Source organism: Saprolegnia parasitica, assembly GCF_000151545.1.
Source record: "Saprolegnia parasitica CBS 223.65 unplaced genomic scaffold supercont2.25, whole genome shotgun sequence".
NCBI lineage: Eukaryota > Oomycota > Saprolegniomycetes > Saprolegniales > Saprolegniaceae > Saprolegnia > Saprolegnia parasitica.
In genome coordinates, this window is record NW_012156419.1 from 168,133 (window position 1) to 193,397 (window position 25,265).

At 58.0% G+C, this 25,265-nt stretch overlaps 9 protein-coding genes across 9 annotated transcripts; 4 read left to right on the forward strand and 5 right to left on the reverse strand.

The window, feature by feature from the left end:
- Positions 1-885: 885 nt before the first annotated feature.
- On the forward strand, positions 886-1,965 carry SPRG_20220 (hypothetical protein; the record flags this gene model as incomplete). The annotated part of the gene is made up of 2 exons (XM_012345819.1): positions 886-1,574; positions 1,617-1,965. 2 exons carry the CDS (start codon positions 886-888, stop codon positions 1,963-1,965), a joined length of 1,038 nt encoding a protein of 345 aa, XP_012201209.1.
- Positions 1,966-3,579: 1,614 nt separating this feature from the next.
- Positions 3,580-4,722, reverse strand: SPRG_20221 (hypothetical protein; the record flags this gene model as incomplete). The annotated part of the gene is made up of 2 exons (XM_012345820.1): positions 3,580-3,627; positions 3,688-4,722. 2 exons carry the CDS (start codon positions 4,720-4,722, stop codon positions 3,580-3,582), a joined length of 1,083 nt encoding a protein of 360 aa, XP_012201210.1.
- Positions 4,723-7,027: 2,305 nt separating this feature from the next.
- Positions 7,028-8,373, reverse strand: SPRG_20222 (hypothetical protein; the record flags this gene model as incomplete). Its single annotated transcript, XM_012345821.1, has 2 exons — positions 7,028-8,157; positions 8,202-8,373. 2 exons carry the CDS (start codon positions 8,371-8,373, stop codon positions 7,028-7,030), a joined length of 1,302 nt encoding a protein of 433 aa, XP_012201211.1.
- A 994-nt stretch (positions 8,374-9,367) lies between these two features.
- On the forward strand, positions 9,368-11,360 carry SPRG_20223 (hypothetical protein; the record flags this gene model as incomplete). Its single annotated transcript, XM_012345822.1, has 5 exons — positions 9,368-9,494; positions 9,539-10,259; positions 10,307-10,679; positions 10,727-11,005; positions 11,049-11,360. 5 exons carry the CDS (start codon positions 9,368-9,370, stop codon positions 11,358-11,360), a joined length of 1,812 nt encoding a protein of 603 aa, XP_012201212.1.
- A 530-nt stretch (positions 11,361-11,890) lies between these two features.
- On the forward strand, positions 11,891-14,027 carry SPRG_20224 (hypothetical protein; the record flags this gene model as incomplete). The annotated part of the gene is made up of 6 exons (XM_012345823.1): positions 11,891-11,915; positions 11,963-12,109; positions 12,157-12,889; positions 12,960-13,329; positions 13,371-13,649; positions 13,701-14,027. 6 exons carry the CDS (start codon positions 11,891-11,893, stop codon positions 14,025-14,027), a joined length of 1,881 nt encoding a protein of 626 aa, XP_012201213.1.
- Positions 14,028-15,097: 1,070 nt separating this feature from the next.
- Positions 15,098-16,372, forward strand: SPRG_20225 (hypothetical protein; the record flags this gene model as incomplete). Its single annotated transcript, XM_012345824.1, has 1 exon — positions 15,098-16,372. The coding sequence occupies one exon, from the start codon at positions 15,098-15,100 to the stop codon at positions 16,370-16,372; it is 1,275 nt and encodes a 424-aa protein (XP_012201214.1).
- Positions 16,373-18,496: 2,124 nt separating this feature from the next.
- Positions 18,497-19,522, reverse strand: SPRG_20226 (hypothetical protein; the record flags this gene model as incomplete). Its single annotated transcript, XM_012345825.1, has 1 exon — positions 18,497-19,522. The coding sequence occupies one exon, from the start codon at positions 19,520-19,522 to the stop codon at positions 18,497-18,499; it is 1,026 nt and encodes a 341-aa protein (XP_012201215.1).
- Positions 19,523-20,425: 903 nt separating this feature from the next.
- SPRG_20227 (hypothetical protein) lies at positions 20,426-23,156 on the reverse strand (the record flags this gene model as incomplete). Its single annotated transcript, XM_012345826.1, has 11 exons — positions 20,426-20,885; positions 20,934-21,040; positions 21,090-21,218; positions 21,264-21,583; positions 21,630-21,995; positions 22,054-22,204; positions 22,250-22,300; positions 22,360-22,431; positions 22,481-22,618; positions 22,678-22,821; positions 22,866-23,156. The coding sequence occupies 11 exons, from the start codon at positions 23,154-23,156 to the stop codon at positions 20,426-20,428; spliced, it is 2,229 nt and encodes a 742-aa protein (XP_012201216.1).
- Positions 23,157-23,676: 520 nt separating this feature from the next.
- On the reverse strand, positions 23,677-24,905 carry SPRG_20228 (hypothetical protein; the record flags this gene model as incomplete). Its single annotated transcript, XM_012345827.1, has 2 exons — positions 23,677-24,739; positions 24,787-24,905. The coding sequence occupies 2 exons, from the start codon at positions 24,903-24,905 to the stop codon at positions 23,677-23,679; spliced, it is 1,182 nt and encodes a 393-aa protein (XP_012201217.1).
- Between the last annotated feature and the right edge of the window lie 360 nt (positions 24,906-25,265).

The window sequence follows — 25,265 nt, forward strand, 5'->3', positions numbered from 1 at the left end:
GAGGTTGCGAGGCTAACCGCACGCAGCCATCGCACCAAGCTTGCCGCGCACCTCTATACACTCGGTATGCAGCTCGCCCACAAGCAAGATAGTATTATACATTGGAGATGATTGGTCGTCCAGAGTGGGGGGTGCAGCGATCGCCAAGAGTTGCACGGAGCTGTGGTTTCAGGGCAGCGAACGCGATGGCAAGTGTGTTTTATCGCATACTATACATATTTGTTTGGAGCGATTCGGTGCAGCACGACGTTGGACACTGCTACTAGCTGACACTGCTCGAGCACGCTTGCACGCTGTTTGATGCAGTATTAGTATTGCTTTTATCGCCTCTGATCGCAGCCGCAAAAGAACGACATGCAAAAGTACCAGGTAGCCCATTGCACGGATAACGCAGGGGTTGTGAGTTTGAGATGTATTTCAATCGAGAACCAAGCTGGTAGTATAAATCTCCTATTGACCACGAGTCCTAGCAACAGAGCTCGTACCGGTACCATCGTTTGCGTGTGTCGCCAAAATGGCCGCGACCGGTTGCTGTCCCGTGTGTCACCGTGCTTTATTTGGCGCCGAAATGCAATGTTGCGTGGGTTTAGATTCGTACACGGCGACCAAAGGATCGCGATATCAGCACCTAATTTATTGGCCATGCAGCCCGACGACGTGGACGACGACGACGGTAGCTCGCTGCCGCTGACCAACGCGCGGACAGAGCATCGCGCAGCGCATCGACTCCGGCGGTATGCGCGGCTGGCGCTCAACTCGGTACGGTACCGGCGGCGCTGCCAGCGCATCGTCGCAGGCGCCGCACTCGTGCTCGTCCTCTGGCTCGTCACGGCGGTGCGCTACCACGTCCATGTCCGAAACGACGTGCGCCACACGATCGTGCTCATGGCCAACTACCGCGACTCGACGCGATGCGCGGAAACCTTGCGCTCGCTCTTGACGCAGGCCGCGCGCCCCGACTTGGTCGCGATCAGCCTCGTCGACCAAGTGTACGCAAGCGAGGCCTCCTGCGTCGACGCGTACTGCAAACTGGTGGGCGACGCCATCTGCCGGCAAGCGCCGCTGCGTCGCCAAGTCTCGATGGACGCGGCGGAAGCCACGGGTCCCACCGCCGCACGGTACGTCGCGGAGGCTGCGATCGACTCCCGCGTCGACACGTTTGCACTGGGCATTGACTCGCACCTTGTATTTGTACATCACTGGGACGTCCGCCTCAAGGACGAGTGGGACGCGGTGCAGAATCCGTTTGCAATCCTCACGACGTACCCCAAGTCGACGGACCACGCGACGCGCGTCATGGGCCGCCTCCTGCATGCGATCGGCGTCTACTCCATGTCGATCATGTGCTACGCGCGCATCGAGACGGACGACGAAGATGCAATGGTGCAGTACAGCGCACCGCACCAAGACTGGTCGCTCTTGTCGCCGTCGTCGCCGCGGCTCATTGCGCAGTTTGCGGGCGGCTTCAACTTTGGCCCGGCCGCCCACGCGGTCTGGGTCCGGAACGACCCGTACACGCCGTACCTCTTTCACGGCGAAGAGTACTCGATGGCCGCGCGCCTCTTCACGCACGGGTAACGAATGATTGTCGACGGCGCTTGATAGTTTGATACTAGGTACGATTTATACGCGCCGCGCGTCGACATTGTGTACCATTGGTACGAGCACCGGCATGTCATCTGGGAGCGCGACTGGGACACACGCTACTTTGTGCAGCAAGCGTCCAAGCGCCGCGTGCGCGCGATGCTCGGGCTGCCGATCACGACATTCGAGGATGTGGACCGCACCGAATTGAGTCGCTTTGGGCTCGGCCAAGAACGCACCATGGACCAGTTTATTGCCTTCTCCGGCATCGATCCACTCGCAGAGTTCATCAAGGGCGAGACGCGCCAGTTCGACAACTGCAAGCTTCTGACGCGCGTGCCAACGCTCTCGGAGACGACCAAACATCGAGCATCAACCTAAAACTAAAAAATGCTGTATGCTTTGATGCAGACTGGATCGCATCCAAGAATGCAAAGTACAATCGCGGGCCAAGCGCTGGACACGTTATAAAATGATATGATGATCCGACAGGGTCCTTCGATACGGCGGCGTCGGTCGTCGCTGGCTCGTTGGCATCGTGTGGAGCGTTGGCGACACCACGGTGGCTTCTACTGGCATCGTGTCACATGCCTTGGATGCCTCGCGACGACTCGTCGCCTCTGTTTGCTTTTATTTCTCCAGTAGCGACTGCAGCAGAGCACGTTCAATATCGAGTGGCCGTGTGCGTAGTAGCGAGTGATGGGAGCTCAAAGGCGGCAAGAGACGTCCATAGGACCCTACGTACCGCTGACGCTGCTCGTCCGGAACTCGGTGTGAACGTGGGGCTGGAACGCATAGCAATGGCAGTCTTGGAGCACCGCGTCCGTCGCCACGAGCTCGAGCTATACAACGCTCTATAAGGACAATCAAGCGCAACAATGGCACGCACCGGGAGGCTGGTACAATATCAAACGACGGGCCGTGGCCACCGAGGATCTCGTCCGAGATTGGCTCGAGGGACGCGTTGTGCGCAATCATGACTAGCACGCATGCCATCTGTAATCCGAGTATCGCGCAGGTACTGCAGTCCGCGCGAATTTTTGTCCCTTTTCGAGCTAGCACAACGCGCCCACAGCTCCAGGAGGTCGAGTGTGGCTACCAGAGTATGGCTACCATAGCGTGGACACGAGCCAGACAATGCGAAGTCCACCCGAGAAGCAGATCCCCAAGGCGTGGGAGCGCTGTTGCATCGTCGTGCTCCGAGCACACAGTGGTCGCACTTTCGCAAGCTCGTGAAGACGCTGGTTTCGGCGTGCGAAGCCTTTACCAAGCGCTGCGTCAGCGCCACTGATCTCGCAGGACCAAGTCGATTCCCACACTCGGACCATTGCGCCGACAGCCGTCGTTGTTGCGTCTATCTGCTTGCCGAAGACGTGGCCAGTAGCCCGGTGACGACTCTGTCTTCGCTACCATCGGCGACAACAGCATGGATGCGATCGCGTCGACAGCTGTCGCAGCCTCTCGCCCCGCGATAGCTCAGCGTCGAGGTCGGACTTTAGTGACGACGACACCGAGGCAAGCGAGACGAGCCTCTTGCTACTCCGGTGGACCGACCCGTGTTGGCAAGCGAAGGTGTGTAACCGCGAGCTGCCGTTTCATGCGGTGGGTCGTTTTGAAGGCAAAATGCTTTGATTAGTTTAGATATTCCCGCACTCCACCTTTAATCCTGGAGCTCAGACGACCGCACTCATAGAAGCTCCATCGATCGATAGGCACCCAAGTGTTCTCTGGCGTTGCTCTCGTCGAAGAGAATCCGTTGCAGGGTCAAAGTCATGAGGCGGCCGCCAACTTCATCGCCAGGTCGGACTGACGAAGATTGATACTGACCTGATACAAAACGCCGCCACCAATCACAACCCATTGCGGCGGTGTGCCAACTTGTCGAGCGACCGATGTGCATCCACGTCCGTGTGCTTTGCTTGCATTGACTTTTATTTACTGCGATGGATTGTCTGGTACACGTTTGTATAGAATCATACACGTCAATATACATATTTACGTTACTACAGCATTACTAGTCCGGTGGTGCACGGCCAAGACGCCCTCGGTCGCCAGAAGCGCGCTGGTCATTGATTTCCGACGTTGGCGGCGCCGGCGCAGCACCACGAAAGCGACGACAGCCGCGACAACGAGCACCGAGACGCTCGCCAAGATCCAGTACGGCGTGTTGTGGTTGGTCTTTCTTAGCGGCGCGGACGACCCGCCGCTGCCCGTGCCTTCGTCCTTGTAACTCACGTCGGAGGTCGACGCCGCGACGCCCGCAATGACCTTGTCGACTTGGATCGGCAGGAGAAGCATGCCGCAGTTGAGCGCATCGTCCATGGCCAGGTGCATAAAGCCGCGGAGGCCCCAGTTGCTGCCGTACGAGTTTTTCAAAATCCAGTACTCGGCGCCGTCGTCGGCGACGCCATACCCGGTCAGCACGAGCACGTGGTTGATGCTGCTCGTCGTGAGGTTGGTCGGGCACACGTGTACGCCGCCTTTGTAGCTTTGAAACGCTTCGGACGCGTGCATGGGCACCGAGATCGGGCCGTCCAGAAGCGCCGTCTTGAGCAACCGCGCGGGATCGGTCACATTCTCAGCGCACGCCGATCCCGGTAGCGCCGAGCGCCAGCTCACGACCGTCGTCCCATTGGTCTTGGGGCGTTCCACGATGTACCCGTCAAAGACGTCTCTGGCGGGTTCGCAGCGAGGGTTCAAAGCTGCCTTGAGGTCTGTCACGTTCTTGTCCGCGTCAAGAAAGGGCCAGTCGGCCTCGAGGACAAGCGGTGTGTTGGTCCACTCCAAGTCGAGGAGCGCGCTGTACGTTGACCCGCCGTTGCAGCCGCCGTTGGCGCTGCTCCATTGAATCTCGTGGGGTAGCCAGGACGGGACATGGCCCGTACCTGCCATGCAGTGCGATGTCGAGTAGTTGTTGTTGCCGCGGCTGCAGTCGAGGAGCTGCTGCGGCGAGAGCGGCAAAGGCGCCGCCCCCGTCGCCGCACTCACGGCGGCCTGGACGATCTCGACGGTCGCAAACGCCCAGCACCCGTTGCATGCGCCTTGAGCGCGCATGGGCCCGCAGATGCGTCGGCGCAGCGGGTTGTTGGTCGAGCACCAATTGAGCGAGACGGGCAAGCTCGTTGCATTGATCGGCATTGATGTGGTGTTGCCAAGGGATCGCGACATTGGCGATGGGCTGGCAAGATAAGGGATCGGCAGCTGCAACGCCACGGATGCCGGATCCTCATGGCGCGCCATCGCACGAGCGTATCTGGCTATCGATGCTGCGTAGAGTTCTCGGTCTAGAAGCCAGCATGCGTACCTTCAAGCTGCTTGCCGAAAGCGACGAGGCGGGCCCTGGTCGCGGCCACGTCCCTTGGCGGGTCCCTCTCAAGGAGCTCGTCGACGAGCTGGTGGAGGCTTATGCTGGCGCCGCTGCGCCCACCCAGCGACAGCCGTCGCCGTCGTCGTTGCAGGCGATGAGTGAGCCATGGGCCGTTGGCGTCGTCATGTGCTGGCAACTTCCGGACTGGCGCCAGCGGCGTGCTTGTTACACCTACGTAAGCAAATCGTCCAATCAGAGAGCGATTTATCCGGACTGTCTCGCTACACTCAGCCATCGTGCGGTCAATTCGCTGTCGGACGATCGCAATGGGATGTCGAGTCGCGGCTTGGACGGTAAGCTACAGAAGACGGTTGTCGAGCTCTGCAGCGTGTCGTGTCGGCGCATACATGTACTTCTCGTGATCGATCTGACTCGCCCCGAGCAATTGGTACCCTGCATTTCGGCCGTCTTGGGTCCTGGTCGATGGCAGGTGTTGAAAGTACTAGTAGTTGTTACCGGTACCATCTCTTCAACGTGGATGGAATTGAAGCACTCACGGCGTAGCGGCCGCCAACTTGTCAACCGCCATGAACAAGACTGCTCGTTGTTGACGTTGGGTGCATGTTTTTGACAAGAACACCGATCATTCGAGGTTATTACGTTTAAATGTGTCGCCCGGCGAGAGATTCGTGCTCTTAGCTCGCCGGTACATTGTAATCGAATGAACCAAGCTGTGCGGATATGGGCTCTCGCTACTTTGCCCATCTACAAGTGTCCAGCTCCTTTGAGCGCGAGTCGGACGCGTACCTGCTCATGATACTGTAGAGAGATATGATGTTTATTCGCGTGCATCACCACAGCGCTACTGGATGAATACTAAATGCAGGAAGATTGTTAAATAGGACACCTTATTCGCGGTCAGTCCAATCGGGACCCTTTGAACGACGCTTGACGCAGGACGACGACATGCGCGCTCGTCTTTGCAAGTACACGGCGCAGTCGGGCACAGGACTGTTGCGACAGCAAGAGACAGTGGTGACACATTATACGGCGGTGAGTGGCACGCGGGCGGAGAAGAGTGCCTGGGTAGCAGCTCGTCGTCGTCGGCATTTGAGCACCATGACCGAGACGATCGCGAGCATTCCGACCGTGATGATACCACACATGACCCAGAACACAGTGTTGTGCGCAAGCGATACCGTGTGGGCGCTGCTCTCAAGAAGCGCTGGCGCCGTTGTGGTGGCCATGGGAACCGACATGCTTGTCGACTGTCGGGCAATTCGAACAATGACGAGCGGCAAGGAAAATCCCGAGTGTCTACAGGGATCCCACTGTCTGTATTAGTGATTTGGTTGGACAAAATCCAGGTCATCATGTATTCACCAGCAGTTGTCGCGCATCCCTCACATTCCATGTAGCAGGGAAAGATCGTAGACGTCTTCAAACAATCGTTGTGTAATACAATATTGACACAAGTCGGTGGACAGAGATTATCCTTCACGCATGTGCGACTTGTTGCGTCCATCGCAACGCGCCTCGAACACCCGACGCGCATCGACACGACTTGCGAAATCTCTAAAAATCCAAAAACCAGCATCGATTCAAGAAGAGAAACCTGCAACCCCAGCTGCAACCCAATGTCGTCGCACAGGTTGTCCACGTGTGTCCCGTATGAATGAATGGCCTCGGTAAAAGTAACAATGGCTGCAAACGTGCATTGCGACGAGTGCGTTCTCTTCCGACAGCGCCCAGCGAGCCGTCCGCTTACAACCGAATAAGAACTCAGAGAACCATCACTCGTTGTGCTGGATTGTGACGTGGCATATTGTCGCGAAGGCGCGCCGTACCAAGGATATATACTAGTAATAAATACCCTTGGTCTTACTTCCGAATTCTTGGATTGTGATGCATAGACGATGGGCTGGAGGCAGCACGTGAGATGCGTCCGATGCTCATAAAACTGAGCGGGTTATTACCTAGTACGCCCAACGCTGCAACCAGACTGGTCATGAACGGCCAGTGGGTCTCTGCAGTGCTATGTCTAGAAAGCTGCATGACGGCAGGTCGTTGTTCGATGCTACACTCCATTAAACATTGCACAACGCAACACACAATTTACAGTGTGGCGACCGACGGTCAGCAGCGGTGCATGTTGGCCCGGCGTTTGAGCGCAATGCGGACACCCACGATCGTTGCGAGGAGCGTAATGATGGCAATTGTAGCCGCGATGCCGAGCCACGCCGCGAGGGTCAGCCCGCCAAAGTCAAGGTCGCCACCACCGTCGACGCGCAGCACGGACGCACCACGGGACGCGCCGAGGACGCGGATCGGAAAGATGTTGAGGCCGCAGTTGATGTCGTCGTCCATGGCCAAGTGCATAAAGCCATTAATGCCCCACCCGGCGCCGTACGAGTTTTTCAGAATCCAGTGCGGCGTGCCGCTGCTGTAGCCGTACCCGACTAGTAGCAGCGCATGGTCGATCAAGTCCGAGTGTATGATCTTGGGGCACGTGAACACGCCGCCCTTGTACTCGGGGAAGAGGCCTTGCGCGTGCATGGCGACGGCCAACGGACCCGTCGCGAGTGCGTCTTGAAGCAGTCGCGTCGGGTCGCTTGTGCTGGCACATGAATTTGTGCCCAACGCGGGTTCCCACCCCGTGATGTGGGCGGCGGTGGAATTGTCGGGCAGCTGCGTGCACGGGTACGGGCTGCGGGACGACGACGCGTCATTATTGTCGGGCCACGTCAAGCGTGACGCGAGGTTCTTGATCTTGCTCACCGCGTCCGTCAGCGCGTTCTGCGTCATACCGCCGCCGCACCCGTCGTTGGTCGCGTTCCATTGCTTGGTGGGCGACACCCATGATGGCATCGTCGGCGACGAAGCAAAGCAGTAGTGGAACGTATGAACTTGGGGGCCTTTGCTGCAACTCAAAAGCTGCTGCGTCGAGAGCGAGACGGGCGTCGCGTTGCCTGCGATTGCGACGGCCGTCTCGATGAGGTCCGTGGCGGCGAACGCCCAGCACGACCCACAGAGCTTCTGGCTCTTGATATCGCCGCAGACCGAGCGCCCGGTGGGGTTGAGCTCGCTGCACCAGTTGAGATCTGGTCGCAGTGCGCTGGCTTGAAGGCGTCGCGGGCCACGTAGGCGGTACTCGAGCACCATTTCACGCGGGTCCTCGTCGATGGCCGGGAGGAGCAAGTGGCGTGGGTTGACACCGAGAGAGATACCGAGCTCTTGACCCATCGCAGTCGCATGGCGCTGCACCGCTACAAGCATGCTCGACAGCGCTCAATGGCAAACCATGTTCTACCTTGGATGTAGTCCATGTGCGACTGCAGATTGCGGGCCGCCGCCGCCGACGTGTCGTTGGCGAGCATGATCTCGGCCAGCTGCGCACTGTCAACGACATCGCCATGGCGGCCCGTCCAGAAGCAGGTGGCGTTGCACCCGACGAGCGTACCCAAGGCGCTCGTCGTCGTCATGGCGACAGGCGGCCGGCGGGTGGCGGAATGCGTGGCATCTGCGCAGACGCACCGACTATTCGTATCAACTATTGCAAGTGGGTGCGTTTCTAGTCCATACATAGTCGAAGCCTTTTGAAGGCGCCGTCGAGGTATGCGTTTCTAGAGGTTCTAGTGGTCACAAAAAACTGAGCGGGCTCGATACATCACGACTTTCGCGGAGAACGGGAACAGTGTACGGGAGCGGCAGGAGTAGGAAGGTTGGATCTGCATTCAATAGGTGTTTATGTGCTGGATGTACAAGAATGCAGGGTCAGGGAGTGGTCAAAAGGTCCTTGTGCCATCATAAAGGAGGGTCTTTGAGGTGAGAGGTTGATGCGGCTCCTGCGCCGCCCACCCTAAATAGAGTATATGGCAATCATGTCCGATAGGAAGATCGGGTTGTGCCACGAGGACCACAGTAAGAGTCGCACTGCGAGTCGTACGCTGGTGCAGATAGGTATCAAGTGAGGGCCTACTGCGTTAATTCCGCTGACGAAGTTTGGCTAACACCATTTCCATCTGCAAAGCTTAACCGCCGCCGTCGTTCCTATCCAAAGTAGAGTCCGCCATTAAGATCTGCCGTGGGTAAATAAATTCCATCGGAATCGACTCCCGTCATCAAGTTGCGACGTGATTAGAAGGCGCGACGACGGCGAAACGGTTTGAAACAGACCGAAATAGAGCCAACGCTTGTGACTACAGTGCGAATCGGCACCGCGAGAGCCATTTCGACCCGATAGAATGCTGGGGCGCCTCGACGAAGATGCACCTGGTGCCAAGATTGTCCGCACCGACACCAAGAACGGACTACTCTTTCGCTTGCTTCACGCAACAAATGTGCCGGCGAACAGACCGACGAGCCGCTTCTCCAAGCAATCAACACGCTCGGAAGGCCGCTTTCACGGTTCGTCCGATTGGTTTGTGTTCGTTGAAATGAGAAAGATGCTGCGTAGCGCTTATGCATGGCGGTGCGATGGGGCGCCGTCCGAGCGTGGGCGACAGCTCCTCCGTGAACCACGATGAAAGGGCTAGTGTCATCCTCGGCGATCTCAATGCGATAGCCGCGCTGCAGTTTACGACTCTGGCCAAGCGACTTCGCTGTACGAATGCGCCTTCTGTGGTGGCATTAATCGTGTGCAAATAGCCAATGTCCTCGACGCCAACGGTACGTTCAAGGCCCGCTGGAACGTGCTCGTCTTCGTCGCGCTGCTCGTCTTGCTTGTTTTGCTGCCGCTCGACGCGAGCTTTGACCTTGTCGCAACCGATGGCGCATGCTTCGCGCTGCAATGCGCGATCGATGTGCTCTTGCTGCTAGATGTTGTCGTGACGTTTCGCACGTCTCGGGTCGACCCGACGTCGAATGCGTGGCTGCTCGATCCAACGGACGTCGCTTGGGGCTATCTGGCGAGCCCCGATTTTGTCGTCGATGCGCTCTCGTCGGTACCCACCTCGTTGACGATCAACCACGCCACGGGGCATCTCTTTCAAGCCATTCGCCTCGTGTTTCTACTTCGCCTCTATTGGCTCTCGCAAGCCGATGTCTTTGGGCGCGTTGAAGTGCGACTCTCGCTCCTGATCCACCCCGCGGCCGTGCGCTTGGTCAAACTCGCGCTCTTCTACATTGTACTCCACCACTATATTGCGAGTGCCTACTACCTCGTCGTCGCATATGAATACCCCGTGCGCTCCAATGTTAAACTGTGGCCGATTCCGTTCACGCTCGAGGATCCGATCTGGGACCGGTACGTCGCGTCGTACCACAGAGCCCTCTTGGTCACGGGGCTGGAACCCATGCTCGCCACAACCAACGTCGAGTGGGTCTTTACCTTTGGCGGCTACGCGATCGGGACGATTGTCAACGCTTGGTACGTCTTGGATATGGCGTCTTGATGCGGATTTTGACGTTCAATAGTGTCTTTGGCATTGTGGCAGGGCTGCTCCAGCAGTTGTACCGAGCCTCCGACGCGCGCCAGCATCACGCCGACTGCGTTGCGTCCATCATGCGCCAGAAGGATGTCGACGACGACCTCCAAAAAGCCATTCAAAACTACTACGATTCGTCGTCCCACAACGACCGACTGTTCCATTTGGACGCATCCACGTTAATGACACCGGCGCTGCCGAGTAAAATCGAGCTGCAGCTTCGCCACCATCTCCACCGCGATGTGCTTTCCAGAGTCGCGTTTCTGAAGACACTGAGGCCGGAAGAAACACTCGCCTTGCTCTTGACGATGACAGAGGCGGTCATCCTACCCGGCGAGCTGATTTTACAAGCCGGCGAAAAGGTGTGTCAATTTGCAACTTTGGCTCACACACCTCAAATCGGACCTAGGCCAACGCATTGTACATCATTGAAACCGGCATTGTTCGTGTCTGCGATCCCCGCGGACGCTTGCTCACGACGCTGGGGCCTGGCGAGTACTTTGGCGAAGTGAGCTTGATGACCAACGAGCCAACAACCGCCAGTGTTGTTGCCCAGACGTATTGCAAGCTCAATGTGTTGCTCAAGGTTCATTTCGATGTCTTTACACAAGCCAACGATGAGTTGCGGAATCATTTGCACGCGGTTCGGGCCAACCGGCTCGCGACATCCGCGAACGAAGTCCTCAAGGTGAGTCTTGTCAATGATATCGATCTCGATGTCTGTGTGATAGACATGGGCGTGTATTCGGGGTCCACCGGCGACGCTCGCCCATAGCCTGGCCAAAAGGTTGATCCAGCGCCACCGCAAAATGATGCCGCGTCTCCCAGTGCGCCGCGGGGCGTTGAAAAGACTCTCGCTTCTGCGCAGCCTTCGTCGCGTGTCGAACAACAGCGAACACAATGTTACGCCCGCACCGCGTTCGTCCCACAAACTGCATGTGCATGTACAATCGTTCTCGTACTTTCAAGCACGCCGACTCGCGAGGCTCAAACGCATCAGCTATAGCGTCCTCGGTGACGAGGACGACCACCTCTACGCGTAATATGTCTCTCCAACTACGAGTAATGTCATTGTACATTGTATTCGTTCACGTTCTTTTTGAGATCGAGTTGCTGGCGGGACGGCTACTCCATCTGGAATGGCGCCTCAACGTAGTCAGAGGTCTGCATGTAGCGCCGCAGTGCATGGGGTCTATCTGGGTATCCAGCGAAAGTAAGGGCTGGCGGATACGAAATGACCCAGGCTCGTGGAACCTAGAAGGTGGGCATGCTGGGCGGTATGAACGTGTTTCGGCGAAGTGGATACGAAAGAAACGATCGCTTCGATACCTACTCGATGCAGGGCCTTCGTACACCATTGCTGTCTAGTACCCCGTACTACGCTTACTAAATTTACTATATTTATTATCGCTTCACGTATTCGGTTTTCAAGTGCGCGTCGGTTTCAGATCGGCGCCGTCTGAGAAGAGCCGACGCGATGTCGAACCACGCGTCCGCGGAAGGCGTCCTGCAGCGACTCCTCCACACCCAACGATGGCCGTCAAGTGCTGTCTCGTCTCGGCAATCGTCCTCCATGTCGCATCGCAACCTCTTGTTCGGTAGGACCACCTCCACGCGACGACGTAGAGCTGAGTGTTGACGCTAGTGTCTGCTCACTCGTCCGCACCCGCGCAGGTTGGAAGGCGCGGGCACGTCATTGACGCGAGCTTCAAGGCGAAAACCAACTTGATTCTGAACGACCTCGACTCGATGGCCACGTCGCAGTTCTCCGATCTCGTCATGCGGCATCGCGGTGCGCTGTACGTCGACATAGCTCTCACCAAACGTGCTATCTTGTAGCACGGGTTCTGGACGCCAACGGACACATCAAGACGCGCTGGGACGTGGTCGTGCTCTTGGCGCTGCTGGTGTTTCTGATTTTGCTGCCCCTGGACGTGTGTTTTGACATTGTGACCATCTCGCCCACGTGCTTGACGCTGCAGGCAATGATTGACTTGACGCTGCTCCTCGACATTGCCGTGACCTTCCGCACGTCGCGGCGCGATGCCACCACCCAAGCGCTCGTCGTCGACGCCACCGAAGTCGCCAAATCGTATCTGTTTAGCCGCAGCTTTGTCATTGACGTGCTCTCGTCGATCCCAAGCGCGTACTGGGTCACTGATCGCGTCCAATTGAAACGGGTCGTGCAAGCCACGCGCCTCCTCTTCCTCTTTCGGCTCTACCGGCTATCGCAGGCCGATGTTGTGGGCCGCGTCGAGCGTCGGCTATCCCTGCTGATCCACCCCGTCTTTGTGCGCTTGGCCAAAGTTGTGCTGCTCTATATTGCCCTGCACCACTATCTCGGCAGCCTCTACTACTTGATCGTGTGCTACGAAGTCGGCGTTTACGACAAGCACCTCGAGAAAATGTGGCCCATTCCATTCTCGTTCGACGACCCGCTCTGGGTGCAGTACGTCGGCGCGTTCTTCCAAGCGTTCTCGCTCACGAGCGGGTCGTCGATTTTGGCGATCACCAAAGTCGAGCGCATCTTTAGCTTTGTCGGATTTGCTATTGGCATGATTGTCAATGCGTGGTACGTCCAAACTGCACATATTCTTGTCTTTTGTGGGCGAACCTTTCTTATGGATCCGGCTTGATGGTAGTATCTTTGGTATCGTCGCGGGCTTGAACGAGCAGCTCCACACGTCGTCGGACGAGCGCCAGTACCACACGGCGACGGTCGCGTCATTACTGCGGGATCAAAACGTCGACAACGATGTCCAACAAGCGATTTACGACTACTACAGCTCGACGTCGGGCGGCGAACTCTTGGCGCACGACACCAACAAGATCTTTACACCGGCGCTGCCGAGCAAAGTCGAGCTCCTCTTGCGCCACCACCTCCACCGCGACGTGGTCGCAAAAGTGCCCTTTTTAAAAACGCTCGCGCCCGAGCAAGTCATGGCACTGCTACTCATGATGACCGAGAGCATTGCGGTACCTGGCGAGGCAATCGTCAAAGCCGGCGAGATGGTGCGTATTTCTGAGACGAATGAATTTCAAGCGCCAGCTAGGCCCACGCGTTCTACATTATTGAAACCGGCCTCGTTCGTGTGCTTGACGCGCGAGGCAATGTGCTCGCGACACTCGGACCTGGCGGGTACTTTGGCGAAGTGAGTTTGATGACGAACGAGCCAACAACCGCCAATTGCATTGCGCAAACGTACTGCAAACTCAACTTACTGCTCAAAGTACACTTTGACGCGTTCACGCAAGCCAACGAAGGCCTCAAGTCGTACCTTAACGAGACCAAGACCAAGCGGCTGCAAGTGTCGGCGAGTACCGCCAAGCAGGTATCCTCTCTCGACCACCCGCGTGGCAGCATCGTATGCTTTATCGTGTAGCCGATTCTGCTGCTACGAACGCGCGCGCAGCCGAAACCAACGTTTATGGGGCAGCTCTTCGCCCGGCAGGTTGCGAGACGCTTGGCGCGCCGCCAGCGCCAATTCATACGCCTCCTCTCTGTGCACCGCGAGTCTGTGCAGCGCGAGTCGGTCAAAGGATCTGGTGCGCGATGGAGCCAAGTGTCGCGACGCAGTCAAGCGACGCCGACTGCTTCTTTCGTCTCGGCAAGCGCGTTGCAAACGCACCTGGTCGCCCTCTCGCACGCTCGAGCGCGCTCCCTCGTGCGGCTCCAACGCATTTCACGAAGCGCGATCGAGGCCGATTGAGAGAGCTACGAATGTCATATGATGTTCACAATGCGCACACACGTGGCACGTGCAGCATCCGCATAGAGACAATAAAACAATTTATTTCCTTTGATGCACATGAACGACGCACCTCACCACGAACCACCATTCGTAGTCTAAAATACGTTGCAGAGAGAACGGGAGAGTGCGAGATAGATAAATAGATAGATAGATAGATATGAACGTGTTTCGCGTTATTTTTTTTTCGTTGTTACAAAGAGTTTGCATACGTAGAGACTAGCAATCTCCTTCTTCTTCATTCACTCGCCGGGCCGTGGCTGCGCAGGCGGCGGCGCTGGCGGCCGCGGGTGAGGCCCATGACGACAAGCTCCGTAAATTCCTTCCAGGCTTCGCGATCGGCGGCAAAGCTACGCAGTTCGTCAAGGTCCTCGAGAGACTCCAGCGACTGAGGCGGCGTCAACGACTGGAGGTCGCGGTGCAGGACGATCGGCAACGTGATCTTAGTGCGGCCCAAAAAACGGGGCGCCTCAGGAGCGGCAAAGAAGCGGGCGGCGGCAATGTTGGCAGGGACGTCTTCACTCATGCGCAGCACGTGACCCAGCAGGTGCTAGCGTTGGCAGGCGACGATCTCGCTCAGCGGGACTCTGTTGCAGCGCTTGTAGAGCGCTACGTCGGCGAGCGTGTTCGGGTGAAAGACGTCTAGAAGACGACGCAACTGTCGGCGATGGAAGCTGTCAAGGTCCGCCGGACTCGTTGGCGTCAGGGCCCACGTGCCACAGTTGTACAAAAGGACCGAGAGCACGCAGCACTTGTACAGCCGCACACGGTTGCCTTCCGAGATGAGGCCATAGATAGATAGGTAGATAAATAGATAGATAGATAGATAGATACGTTGTCGTGCGAATCCATCCAGCAGGCGCCTTTTGAGCAGGCGCTGCGAATGCCGTGCGCAACCAAGTGCTTGGCGAATCGCCGAGCACCTTTCCAGCGTCGCTGGTCGAAAAAAACGGTATTTTCGTAAAATTACCGCTTTTCTCAAAATCGCCACGCCGCTGATTGGCTCCAAGCGCGCTTCGTGCCAGTCGAGCATGTTTCTGGCGCGAGCGCGAGTCCTCCAGCAGCGCTGGCGCAGCAGCAGCAGTAGCTTCCCGCCGGCGTACCGCAACATGCTCGAGATCGTGCGCATCGAGCACGACCTCCAGGCGCCGCGCTCCAGCGTGACGTACCTGCCGTCGAAGTACCGCGTGCCCATGGACGACGCCTTTCCGCTGCGCTTGCACGGGCACACGCTCGATGTCTCGGAGCTGCGGCGTAAATTCATGCGCGGCCACCTCCCAGACGACGTCATCGTAGCTCTGAATGCGCTCAAGTTTGTGTGGGCGCCGCACGAGTACCTCTGGTCGCGCAACCTCGAGGCGCTCGTCACGTACAAGACTCTGCACGGCAACTTGCTCGTGGTCCGCACCTTTGTCGTGCCAGAATCCGACCCGCAATGGCCCAAAGACGCGTGGGGCCTCAAGCTCGGGCTCGTCGTTGCGCGGCTGCGCAAGCAAGGCCGCGACAACTGCCCCGCGCCGCGCCGCGCCGCTTTGGATGCCATCGGATTTGTCTGGGACTGGTACGACGACCTCTGGAACGCACGCATGGCCGCGCTCACGAAATACAAGGAGCTCCACGGCGACCTCCTCGTGCCCCATTCGTTTGTCATTCCCGAAGACGACCCTGCGTGGCCGACCGAGATGCGCGGGACGCGTCTCGGCGTCGCAGTCGTAACCATTCGCCAAAACCGTCAGGGCTGTCCCCCCGACCGAAAACTCCAGCTCGATGCTATGGGCTTTGTCTGGGACTGCTCGGAGAACACGTGGAGCGTCCGCATGGCCGCTCTCACGCGCTACAAGGAGCTCTACGGGCACGTGCTCGTGCCCGGGCCGTTTGTCGTGCCGGCCGAGCCGGGCGTGTGGCCCGAGGAGCTTTGGCACCACCGACTGGGCACGACCGTCAACACGATCCGACAGAGCCGGTCCATTTGCCCGCCCGAGCGCGAGGCCGAGCTCGACGCCATGGGCTTTGTGTGGCACTTTTACGAAGAAAACTGGAATTTTCGCATCCAAGTGCTCACGAAGTACAAGGAGCTCCACGGCGACGTGGCGGTGCGCTACTCGTACGTTGTGCCAAGCAACGACGCGCGCTGGCCCAAGGAATTCTGGGGCACGAAACTCGGGTACATTGTCACCAACCTCCGCGAGCGCGAAGACATTTGCCCACCGAATCGCCGCGCCGAACTCGACGCGCTGGGGTTTATCTGGAAGCACAAAGGCGCCGGCGACGACGACACTAGCAGCAGCAGCAGTGGTACAAGCTAACACGACCGGTTTGTCTCCACAAGATAATGGTGGCGAGTTCTTGTAAAAATAGCAAAAACGGGCTCGTGTGGTGGTGCATTGCGCGCGGCCATGGGCAACATTGAGGTCATTTCAGTGCAAAGCGAGGCGCTGCGGATCGCCCGCCTGTACGTTCCTCTCTTTGATACATCCAGCGCGGAGTCTCGGATTAGGTCCAAGTACATTAGCCCCAAGGTGCTGTCGTCGGCGCTACCGCTCGTTGGGTGGACGCTCGGCCAGATCCACGCCCTCCGACTTCGTTTTCACAAGGTTCTCGGCGAGATAGTTGTCCCTATCGGCGCTGAGCGTCGCATCGATTAGGGTCAACACAGCTCGTTTAGCACGATCGAAGAGTTTTGCTCCATCTTCGGACTCGACCGGCCGAAGGACGACAGCGTCTTCCGCGTGTTTGCCCAAGTGAGTGTCACTGGTCGCTTCAGCGTCGGCGTCGGCGAAACGCACGTCGCGACATTGCAGCAAGCTTTCCTCGCCCTCGTGCTCTGCTCCAAGGTAACAAATACCTCGCGATTCCTATATGAGCAGCATTGAATGAAGTTTTTCATTCTTGTAGCTAAGTACGCTCGATACGATCGAGCACGCGTTGCGTCTCTTCAACCTCACGCCGTGCACACGCATTTCAAGCGCCGAGCTGCTGACGCTCTTGCACGATCTTCTCAACGGTCTGGCGCTGCTCACGGGCGGTAACCCATTTCGACTATGCGACATGACTGTCACATTGTTGATGGACATATTCTTTGTAGGAACGTTGCTGTCCGAGGCGGTCGTTGCCGGCGTGTACGACAAGATCTTTTCCACGCTCAAATTTGAGTTTGACGCAACAATCGAGTGCGTGGACCCGATTTTTTCTCGTTGCGAGCTTGTGCTGGTGATAGTGCGGCCGCGGTGACCAAGCTGCTGCAGCACTGTCCTCATTTTTGCCGCTTGCGGAGTCACTTTCACGATTACTCGACAGACGACTCGGGCCTCGATCTCTTCAGCGAGCACGTGACCGAGATTCCCATCTTTGCGTTCGTCGATCGGTGCTGGCATACGGCATCCAACATGTGGTTGCTGTAGATGTGGCCGACACAAGCTGCCCAAGCTCGGCAAGGTTGACGAAGTCCGCGCGTCGGCATCCACCGCTGCGATAATGAGCCCCGCGCCACCGCTGACCCCCCGAAAGCCGACGATGCGGCGCACCGCCATGCGCCGCCTCACAAAGCGGACCATGCACAACGAAGAGACGCGCATCCATATGATCTGCTCCAAGCACACGGTACTAGTGTACAACTTGTCTTTATTGACGTCGACTCGACACAAATGAGAAGATTCTGGAGTTGTACAAGACATTTTCAAGCTGCGACGCTGACAAAAGCAACGAAATCGACTTGAACGAGTTTTTGAGCCAGTGCGCGCGCCCATCAATAAAATGGCACCTGAACGATGTGTAGTTTGCCGCCCAAGCTCCGCAAGTACGGTAGCGACTGGTTTCGGTCTTTGGATTTAGACCACAATGGCCGGCTCACGTTCAACGAGCTCCTCGTGTCCATGTTCCCGTCCTTGACCGCCTACCAAGTCCGCGTCATCAACATTTGGGTACGTGAACACTTTCAGATGCGTTCGAGTACGAGAAGGACAACGCCTAGGTCGAGCAAGAGATCTACCAGCGCCGGCTCTTGAAAGCACAACACAGCGTGTAGGCCAAGCTGCCGCCCGACGCCGTCGCCGAGCTTCGCGAGATGTTTGGCATCTTTGACGCCGATCGTGACGGCGGTGCGTCACGCAAAAGTTGCGTCCCATGACGTTGTCCGTTTCTAGTCTTGTCCAAAGCCGACGTGGAGGCGACAATGCACGAAATGCGCAATGTGGTGACGTACGAGGACTTGGTGCACCTCGTCGCTCGGGAGCGCAACGACAGCGACGCTGCGCTTCCTTTCGTTTCAACCTCGGCCAACGGGACGACCGAGACGACGTTGTCCGGCATTTCCTTTGACCAGTTTGCCACCTTGTTTGGTCGCATGTAAGGGCCATTTGTTCATAACACTCACAGAGCAAATATGAGATGAATTGTGTAAATCACTCAAACTACATTCTGGAACATCCAAATCACAACACCAAGTGCTCGCCTAAACTTTTGTGAGGCACACGCCGGGACCGAATTACACCGCCGATGGTCGCTAGCAGCGTGAGGACGATTACCGCGACCAGTGACGCGACCCAGGCCGCGGCATCGAGGCCCAGAAAGTTCCAAACGACACCGTTTCCATCGACGCGCTCGGCGTCGACCTGCATCGCGTCCGTGATGACGGCCAATGGCATCAGATTCAGGCCGCAGTTGAGCTTGTCGTCGGCGAGAAGGCGCATGTAGCCGGCCTCGCCCCAATCCATACCGTACGAGTTCTGCAAAATCCAGTACAAACCAAGGTCCGGGTCGTAGTCGTAGCCGACGAGGAGGAGGGCGTGGTCGACGGTTTTTGACGACTTGATCGTTCCGTTGTTGGGGCACACGTAGATGCCGCCCTTGTACGCCTCAAAGTCGCCCGACGAGACGATGATGACGGCCAACGGCTGCTTCTGCAACGCCGTTTGAAGCAAAACGATGGGGTCGGTACTTGTGTTGCAATCGCGGCCCATGGCTTGCGACCAACTTTTCACCTTGACAACAGCCGTCTTGACGCTGCTACTGTTGCCGTTGGCTGCGTTGATGTCGGAACTGTTGGTTTTGGCAGCGTCGGTGTACGGTCGATAAAGCTCGGTCGAGATCCCGTGCGTCTTGGCGTAATCAAAGGCGCCAAACGGCATGCCGCCGGCGCAGCCATCGTTGCGCGCGTGCCAAACGAGACGACGAACGAGCCACGGCGCGGCCGCCGAGCGGTCGGGCGTGAGCCAGCAATAGTCCATCGCCGCCGAGATGTTGCCGCGACTGCAGTCTAAGAGCTCTTGGACCGAGAGCTTGGGCACAAATGTTGCGTGCATCGCCGCCGACGACTCGATGGCGGTCGCCGACGCAAACGCCCAGCAGCTACCGCACGCATGTTGCGACTTGATGGCGCTGCACACGTTCTTCTGAAGCGGGTTTCTACTCGGCTTGCACCAATGCAACGGTGCCTGGTGCTCGAGGCGTCGAGGCATGCGATGGACAGAAGCGGGCTTTAAAGACGCCGCATCTAGAGGCCGATAAACGCTGAGGTGGCGAACGGAGAGACCGGTTTCGTAGGGCACGCGGCCCGAGGCTCCTCGTCTCCATGAGCTCCATGCACGACAAGGAAGAGGACGTACAATGGTGGTTGGACGCAACCGACTCCATGTGGGCAAGCGCTCGGTCCCGCTGGAAAAGTTGAGGATGCGTCGCTTCCAATGCTTGGAGCAGTTGCCGTGATGAGACCGCGCTGCCGTCGGGGCCCGTCCAGAGGCAGCTGTTGACGTCCCGAGATGAGCAGCTTAGCAGTGTTCCGAGCGAGCGTACTGCACCTAAAATGTCAAGAGCTTCATTAAAGTGCTCGAATGTCAACGTTGTCGGTGACGTACGCGCCGCACGAGCCACGCCGAGGAACGCGAGGATGGCAACGAGGCAGGCGCGGCGCATCGCTTTCCCGCGTGACAAGACAGAATGGTCCAATGACAGTTCGTTCCCGACCGTCAATAGCCAATGGGATACGTCCAAGCGAGTCAAAGCCTTTACCAAAGCCCAGCCAGCACCTGGCCCAGCAGCAGCAACCCCATCCCATCACAGCAGTCCATCAGGAGCAACCAAGTTGACTTGCAGAGGTTTCACGAGCCGACAACAACCATGTGGTTGTCACCGATTGGGGAGAGCTTCTATCCTTGCGTCGAAAGCCTTTTGCAGGCGACTCTGATGCGCTCTGACAGGGCGTGTACACTGGTTGTGGCTCTTGGCACAAAAAGGTGAGTCGCCCTGGAGGACTTCGCGTGGTCAGTGCTAATACAACTAGTGTATTACATCAGGGCAAGGTTATGTGGACTCGCCCAATGCCATCCTTAATATATCGCATTCGTTCGTCAAAGGGCAACGTGCTAATACTCGGTGACGAGATCCCGCGAGACGTCGTCTGGTAACACTCCGTCGCGCACCATAGTCGAGAGCTCTTCGGTCATGGCCCAGAGGTCGTAGAGGCGACTCGCGACGAGGGTTCTCTTGAAGGCGACCTTGGGCGGCTTGGGCGCGTCTGTCGTCCCGACCTCTTTTTCGACAAACGAGTGCTGGCGCATGAAGTCACGGAAGCGCGACCGCCGCAAATGCTGCGCGAGCGTGTTGGTGACGCGCATGGCCATGTCGATGTGGCGCTGGCGGTCGTTGGCCCGCAAGACGATGAAGTCGTACGCGTCCCACGTCTGGACCCGCGTTTTCTGGGGCGGGTTGAGCACAAAGGTTGTCTCGGCCATCTTGCGGTAGCCACACACAATCTCGTCCGACACCGCAAGCGCGCGCTGCGCGACTTGAAACAAACTCAATTTCTCTTGTTGGCGGCAAAATCTATCCGGAGACGCAGTCAACTTCCTCACATCCAACGCTGTGCTGTACTGCTTGGACGGGACGACATCAAACGATGCACCGCGGTCGCCCAAGAGTTCGGCCAACATGCCTTTGACGAGGCGGTTCTCGGACACCATCGCAATCATCTGCGACACCTACATGACGTGCTTGCGACTTGCTGAGGGTACAAGGCAGTTGTAGTACGAGGTGGTTGGACTGGATAAAGTCGCTGCTGCGTCGGACACGCTCGTTTGAGTCGATCGTTCGCTGCGTGCGCGGGTCGAGGACCTCGGCGATGCACGGCGTCAAGCGCCGCGGCGCCAGCGCGCGCACCTATGCCAGTCATTTCGATGGGAACTGAATGCGACACTGTAGTACGCCTTGGAGAACGCTTTTGGCGAGGTACTGCTGCCCCTTCTTGTCCATTTGCTCGTCTTCGCAGCTCCGGATCGTGAGGACGGTCGCGAGCACGTGCGAGTCCGAGTCGAGAATATTCACCTCGCGGTTCATATCGGCGACGACCATGTACGCGTCAAACGCAGCTAAATCGAGCGTATTGACATGGCGGCGCACCGCGGGGTTGCCGACGCGGTGCTGAACCGTGATGTTGACGAGGCTATTGACGTTAAACCCTTCGTCCAAGAAGGTTGCGTTGCGCTCGGCGATCGGCGTGTCGTTCATAAGCACAACGACCGTTCCTACATCATTTTGGCATCCGAAAACTCGTGAAATGTGTTGTCGCACCGGCGACGCTGAGCTTGTCGAGGAGCCGCAGCATATTGCGAATGTCGCGGCGCCAGCCCGCAATCAAAATGCACTGAGGCGACGGCCGCGGACGCTCCAGCGAGAGCGGAGCCCCCATATCGATGGGCACGGGGGGCGCGGCCTTGTACGAGTCGTTGTCTTCGGCGAGCACGAGGATGCCCTCGCCGGGTGCCATGCGACGGTGCGTTGCGGGCTTGATGACGACGCGCCCCGTCACTTCTTGAATGCCAATCGGAATCGCATCAAGAAAGCGCGCGTGGAGCTCGCCAAAGGGGACGCCGTCGCACTCGGGCCACGTTTCAATGTAGAATTCGTTGCCGCCAAACCCGAGGAGGCTGGCGTAGACTATTCCAGGTACACAGATTGTCCACAATATCGCATGGATTCACACATCTGTGAGTACCGTTGGCCAAGCCCGGCGACCGGCTGCACATGACAATCATTTCGCCAATGACGTCATGCGACGCGACCGTCTCGAGCACGTCTCCGCCGACGAGCTCGAGCAGCGATTCGTTGTCGCCGTCGCACACGTCGACGACAATGTGTCCATTCAGCTAGACACCAAACTCATTGTCATCGGAATACGCACAAGAGCATACTTGAGGCAAATTATGCAGCGTCAAGATGACGCGGAGAAGGTTCGAATCCGACTTGTTGGCATCTGCGTCGGTCGACATGACGCAGATGCTGCGCGCGTGGGGGCCCCGACGCGGAGCAAGTCGGTCATGATGAGCGGACTCCCGTGGCGAATGAGAATGCGCGTGCCGAGCCGCTTGGTCAGCTACAAATAATACGTCATCATGATACGTGTACCTAAGAACGCGACCAACCTGCGTGTCGATGAGCGCTTCGAGCTCGTCCTTGTGATCTTCTGCGAGGACAACGACCGTGCCGCCGCCTTCGCTCTCGTTGGCATTGCAGATTTCTTTCAAGAACGACAGCGACTTGTCGGACCACCCGAGCATGAGCTAATATTGTGTACAATATTGTCATCCGAGCGAGCGAGACAGCGTGTTTGGAAGCGCACCGTGTGGCCCAACTCGACGACTTGGGACCGCCCTTCTTTGAGGACTTCCATTTTTTCTCGGATCGCGTCGACGACAAAGCCCACGACGACGGCAAAGTAGGCAAAGCCAAGCAAGGTCGAGCCGAGCGCGACAGCTCGCTCCGGCTAACAAATATATATATTGCTCGGTCCATAGGCCCGCCACGTACCCACTCGACCGCTTCGTTTTGCGAGCCCGTGTCGGCCATGTACGTCCACACCCGCCAGGCCGCGTTGGCGTAGCTAAACGCGCTCGTCCAGACTACCAATGGCGCGAGGCTGCACGCAAAGAGAATGCAGAGGGTCACGAGGACGATGGCTTGACCGTCGTTGCGCGAAATGAAGGCGTCGAGGCGGTAGAGCCAGCGTGCGTGCCTCGGCGGCGCCTTCTCGACGGTCATGAACGATTGATCGTTCCCATCGTCGGCGGTCGCGAGCGCCAGAGTGTCGTCGGCGGGCATGCTAGCAGTTTCAAAATGTACGACCTGTCGACGTTCCAATTGAACCAGCGGTGGTCTGTTGCCATGTGCATCGGTGGGCTTGGCAGGGACACGCTCTATCCGGCCTCACTGTGGCGTCGCTCGAGCCCAAGTGGGTTCAAGCAGTCGACGCCGAGGTGTGTCTTGATGGCACACTGCACTTGATGGAAAGGAATATTTACTTGGTCATATGCTGGCGGTGGTGAACCCACGAGCTGCACTGTCGCGGCCTCTGCTTCGATTGTCACCTTGGCTGCACTCGCATTCTTTCATCAAAAAGGGAGGCACCTGGCGGGATCGAGCTCTGCTCTACCTGGTGGTACACGCATCTTGAACTGCCCGATCAGAGATATCGACACCGTATCGACTCTTATGGGCTGTTTTCATCAAGGGGGGTTGATGCTCAGGCTACCAGGTACCGCGTGCTCACACCCTGTTTGACCGTGCTGTTGCGGAATTTCCCAAGCAGAGAAAAAGAGCTTGGAATTCTAGTGTAGCACATCTACATGATCGAGCACTTGGGCATCGCGGACGCTTGCTGGGCCTCTTCGGGCGTCGGCATCTTGACCATGTTGGCCATGAGGTCCTTGAGCTTCGAGTAGCCGGTCGCGAGGATCGTGGGCGCGCGCGGGTGGAGCACGAGCGCCGAGAGCGTCATGTCCAGTTGGCTAAACGCGTTCTTGAGCTGGGGCGAGATCATGTAGCGGATGCGCAGCAGCTGCCAGTAGATGAGCAGCAGCATAAAGTTGCGCGCCGGCGTGAGCAGCTCGAGGATGAGGCAGAGACCAATGCCCACGTCGAGGTTCGCCACCACCTGCGGCGTGCGGTGGTACAAAGCGGCCCACTTGCCGTGGTTGTTGAGCGTGTGCCACGCGGTCTGCGGCCCGAGGTAGTAGGGCATGATCGGGTCCAGAAGCGAAAAGCACGTCGCGCCGACAGACGACCCGAGCGAGAGGAAGAGCGACCCGGCAAACGACGCAAAGTGCACGCCTTCGTTGAGCGCGATGGGCAGCAGCGCGATCGAGTACGGGCTCGAAAACCAAAAGAGGAGGCAGAACATGAGCGCCTGCGTCGTCGGGTCGGTCACGACGCGCTGTGCGTAGGCTGCGTTCATCTGCGGCTTGCCGTGGTTCCACGCGAGGAAGCTCGCATAGTTGGCCGCGCCGAGCTTGAAGAACGTCGCAAATGCAAACGCAGCCGTCGACGCGCTGCCCCACGCCGTCCAGTAGAGCAGAAAGGACGCGGCCATGAGGCTTCGAAGGCCAAACTGGAACGTACGAAACTTGGCGTGCGGCGACGCCATCGTGAGCTCCTTGAGCGAAACCGCGTCCGGCAGCTGCGCCTTGGCGTTGCGAAGGCCGTCGAGGAGGTTGGCGTCGTTCGGGTCCTTGGTGAGGCCGCGCTCGTACGCCGCCTTGGCCTCGGCGTACTTCTTGACGTAAAAGAGCGCCGTCCCGAGGCGCGAGTAGCCCTTGGGCCACTCGGGCCGCAGCTCAATGCACTTTTTCGCATCGGCGATCGCGTCCTGCCCGCGGTTGAGCTTGAGGTACGCACCCGATCGGTTCCTGTACATGTGCATGAGCGCGGAGAGGGTATCGTTGCTGCTACGTACGAGTAGAAGATGGCGTTCGAGGGCTCGAGGCCAATGGCCTCGGTGAAGGCGTCGGCGGCCTCGAGGTACTGGCCGGCCGTGAAGAACCGGTTGCCGCGGAGCTTGGCTTCCTCGGCCATGATGCTGAAAATGGCTCCCGTCGTCAACGGTCGCCTTTCAGGAACCTCTCAAATTGGATACCGGCCGAAGCTTCTCGAATCCTGCGGTTGGATCGGATCTCAGAGGTTTTGTGGCTAGAACGACTGCGACTTGGGTGCGCGCACGTGCTTGCTTGCACGCATTGCATACAAGCAGACAACAATTTGAAGCATCGCATGGGCATGCGTTGGGCCGAGTCATCGGCGTTGAGGCTATGACCAATGAAACGGTGCCAGGTGGGACAGGCGATCCGAGAAACTGCCACGTCATATCTTTGTATTTGTATCGAGACATGCCACTGTCAGCGGCGACGTGCATCAGGCATTCAGCGCGGGAATTGC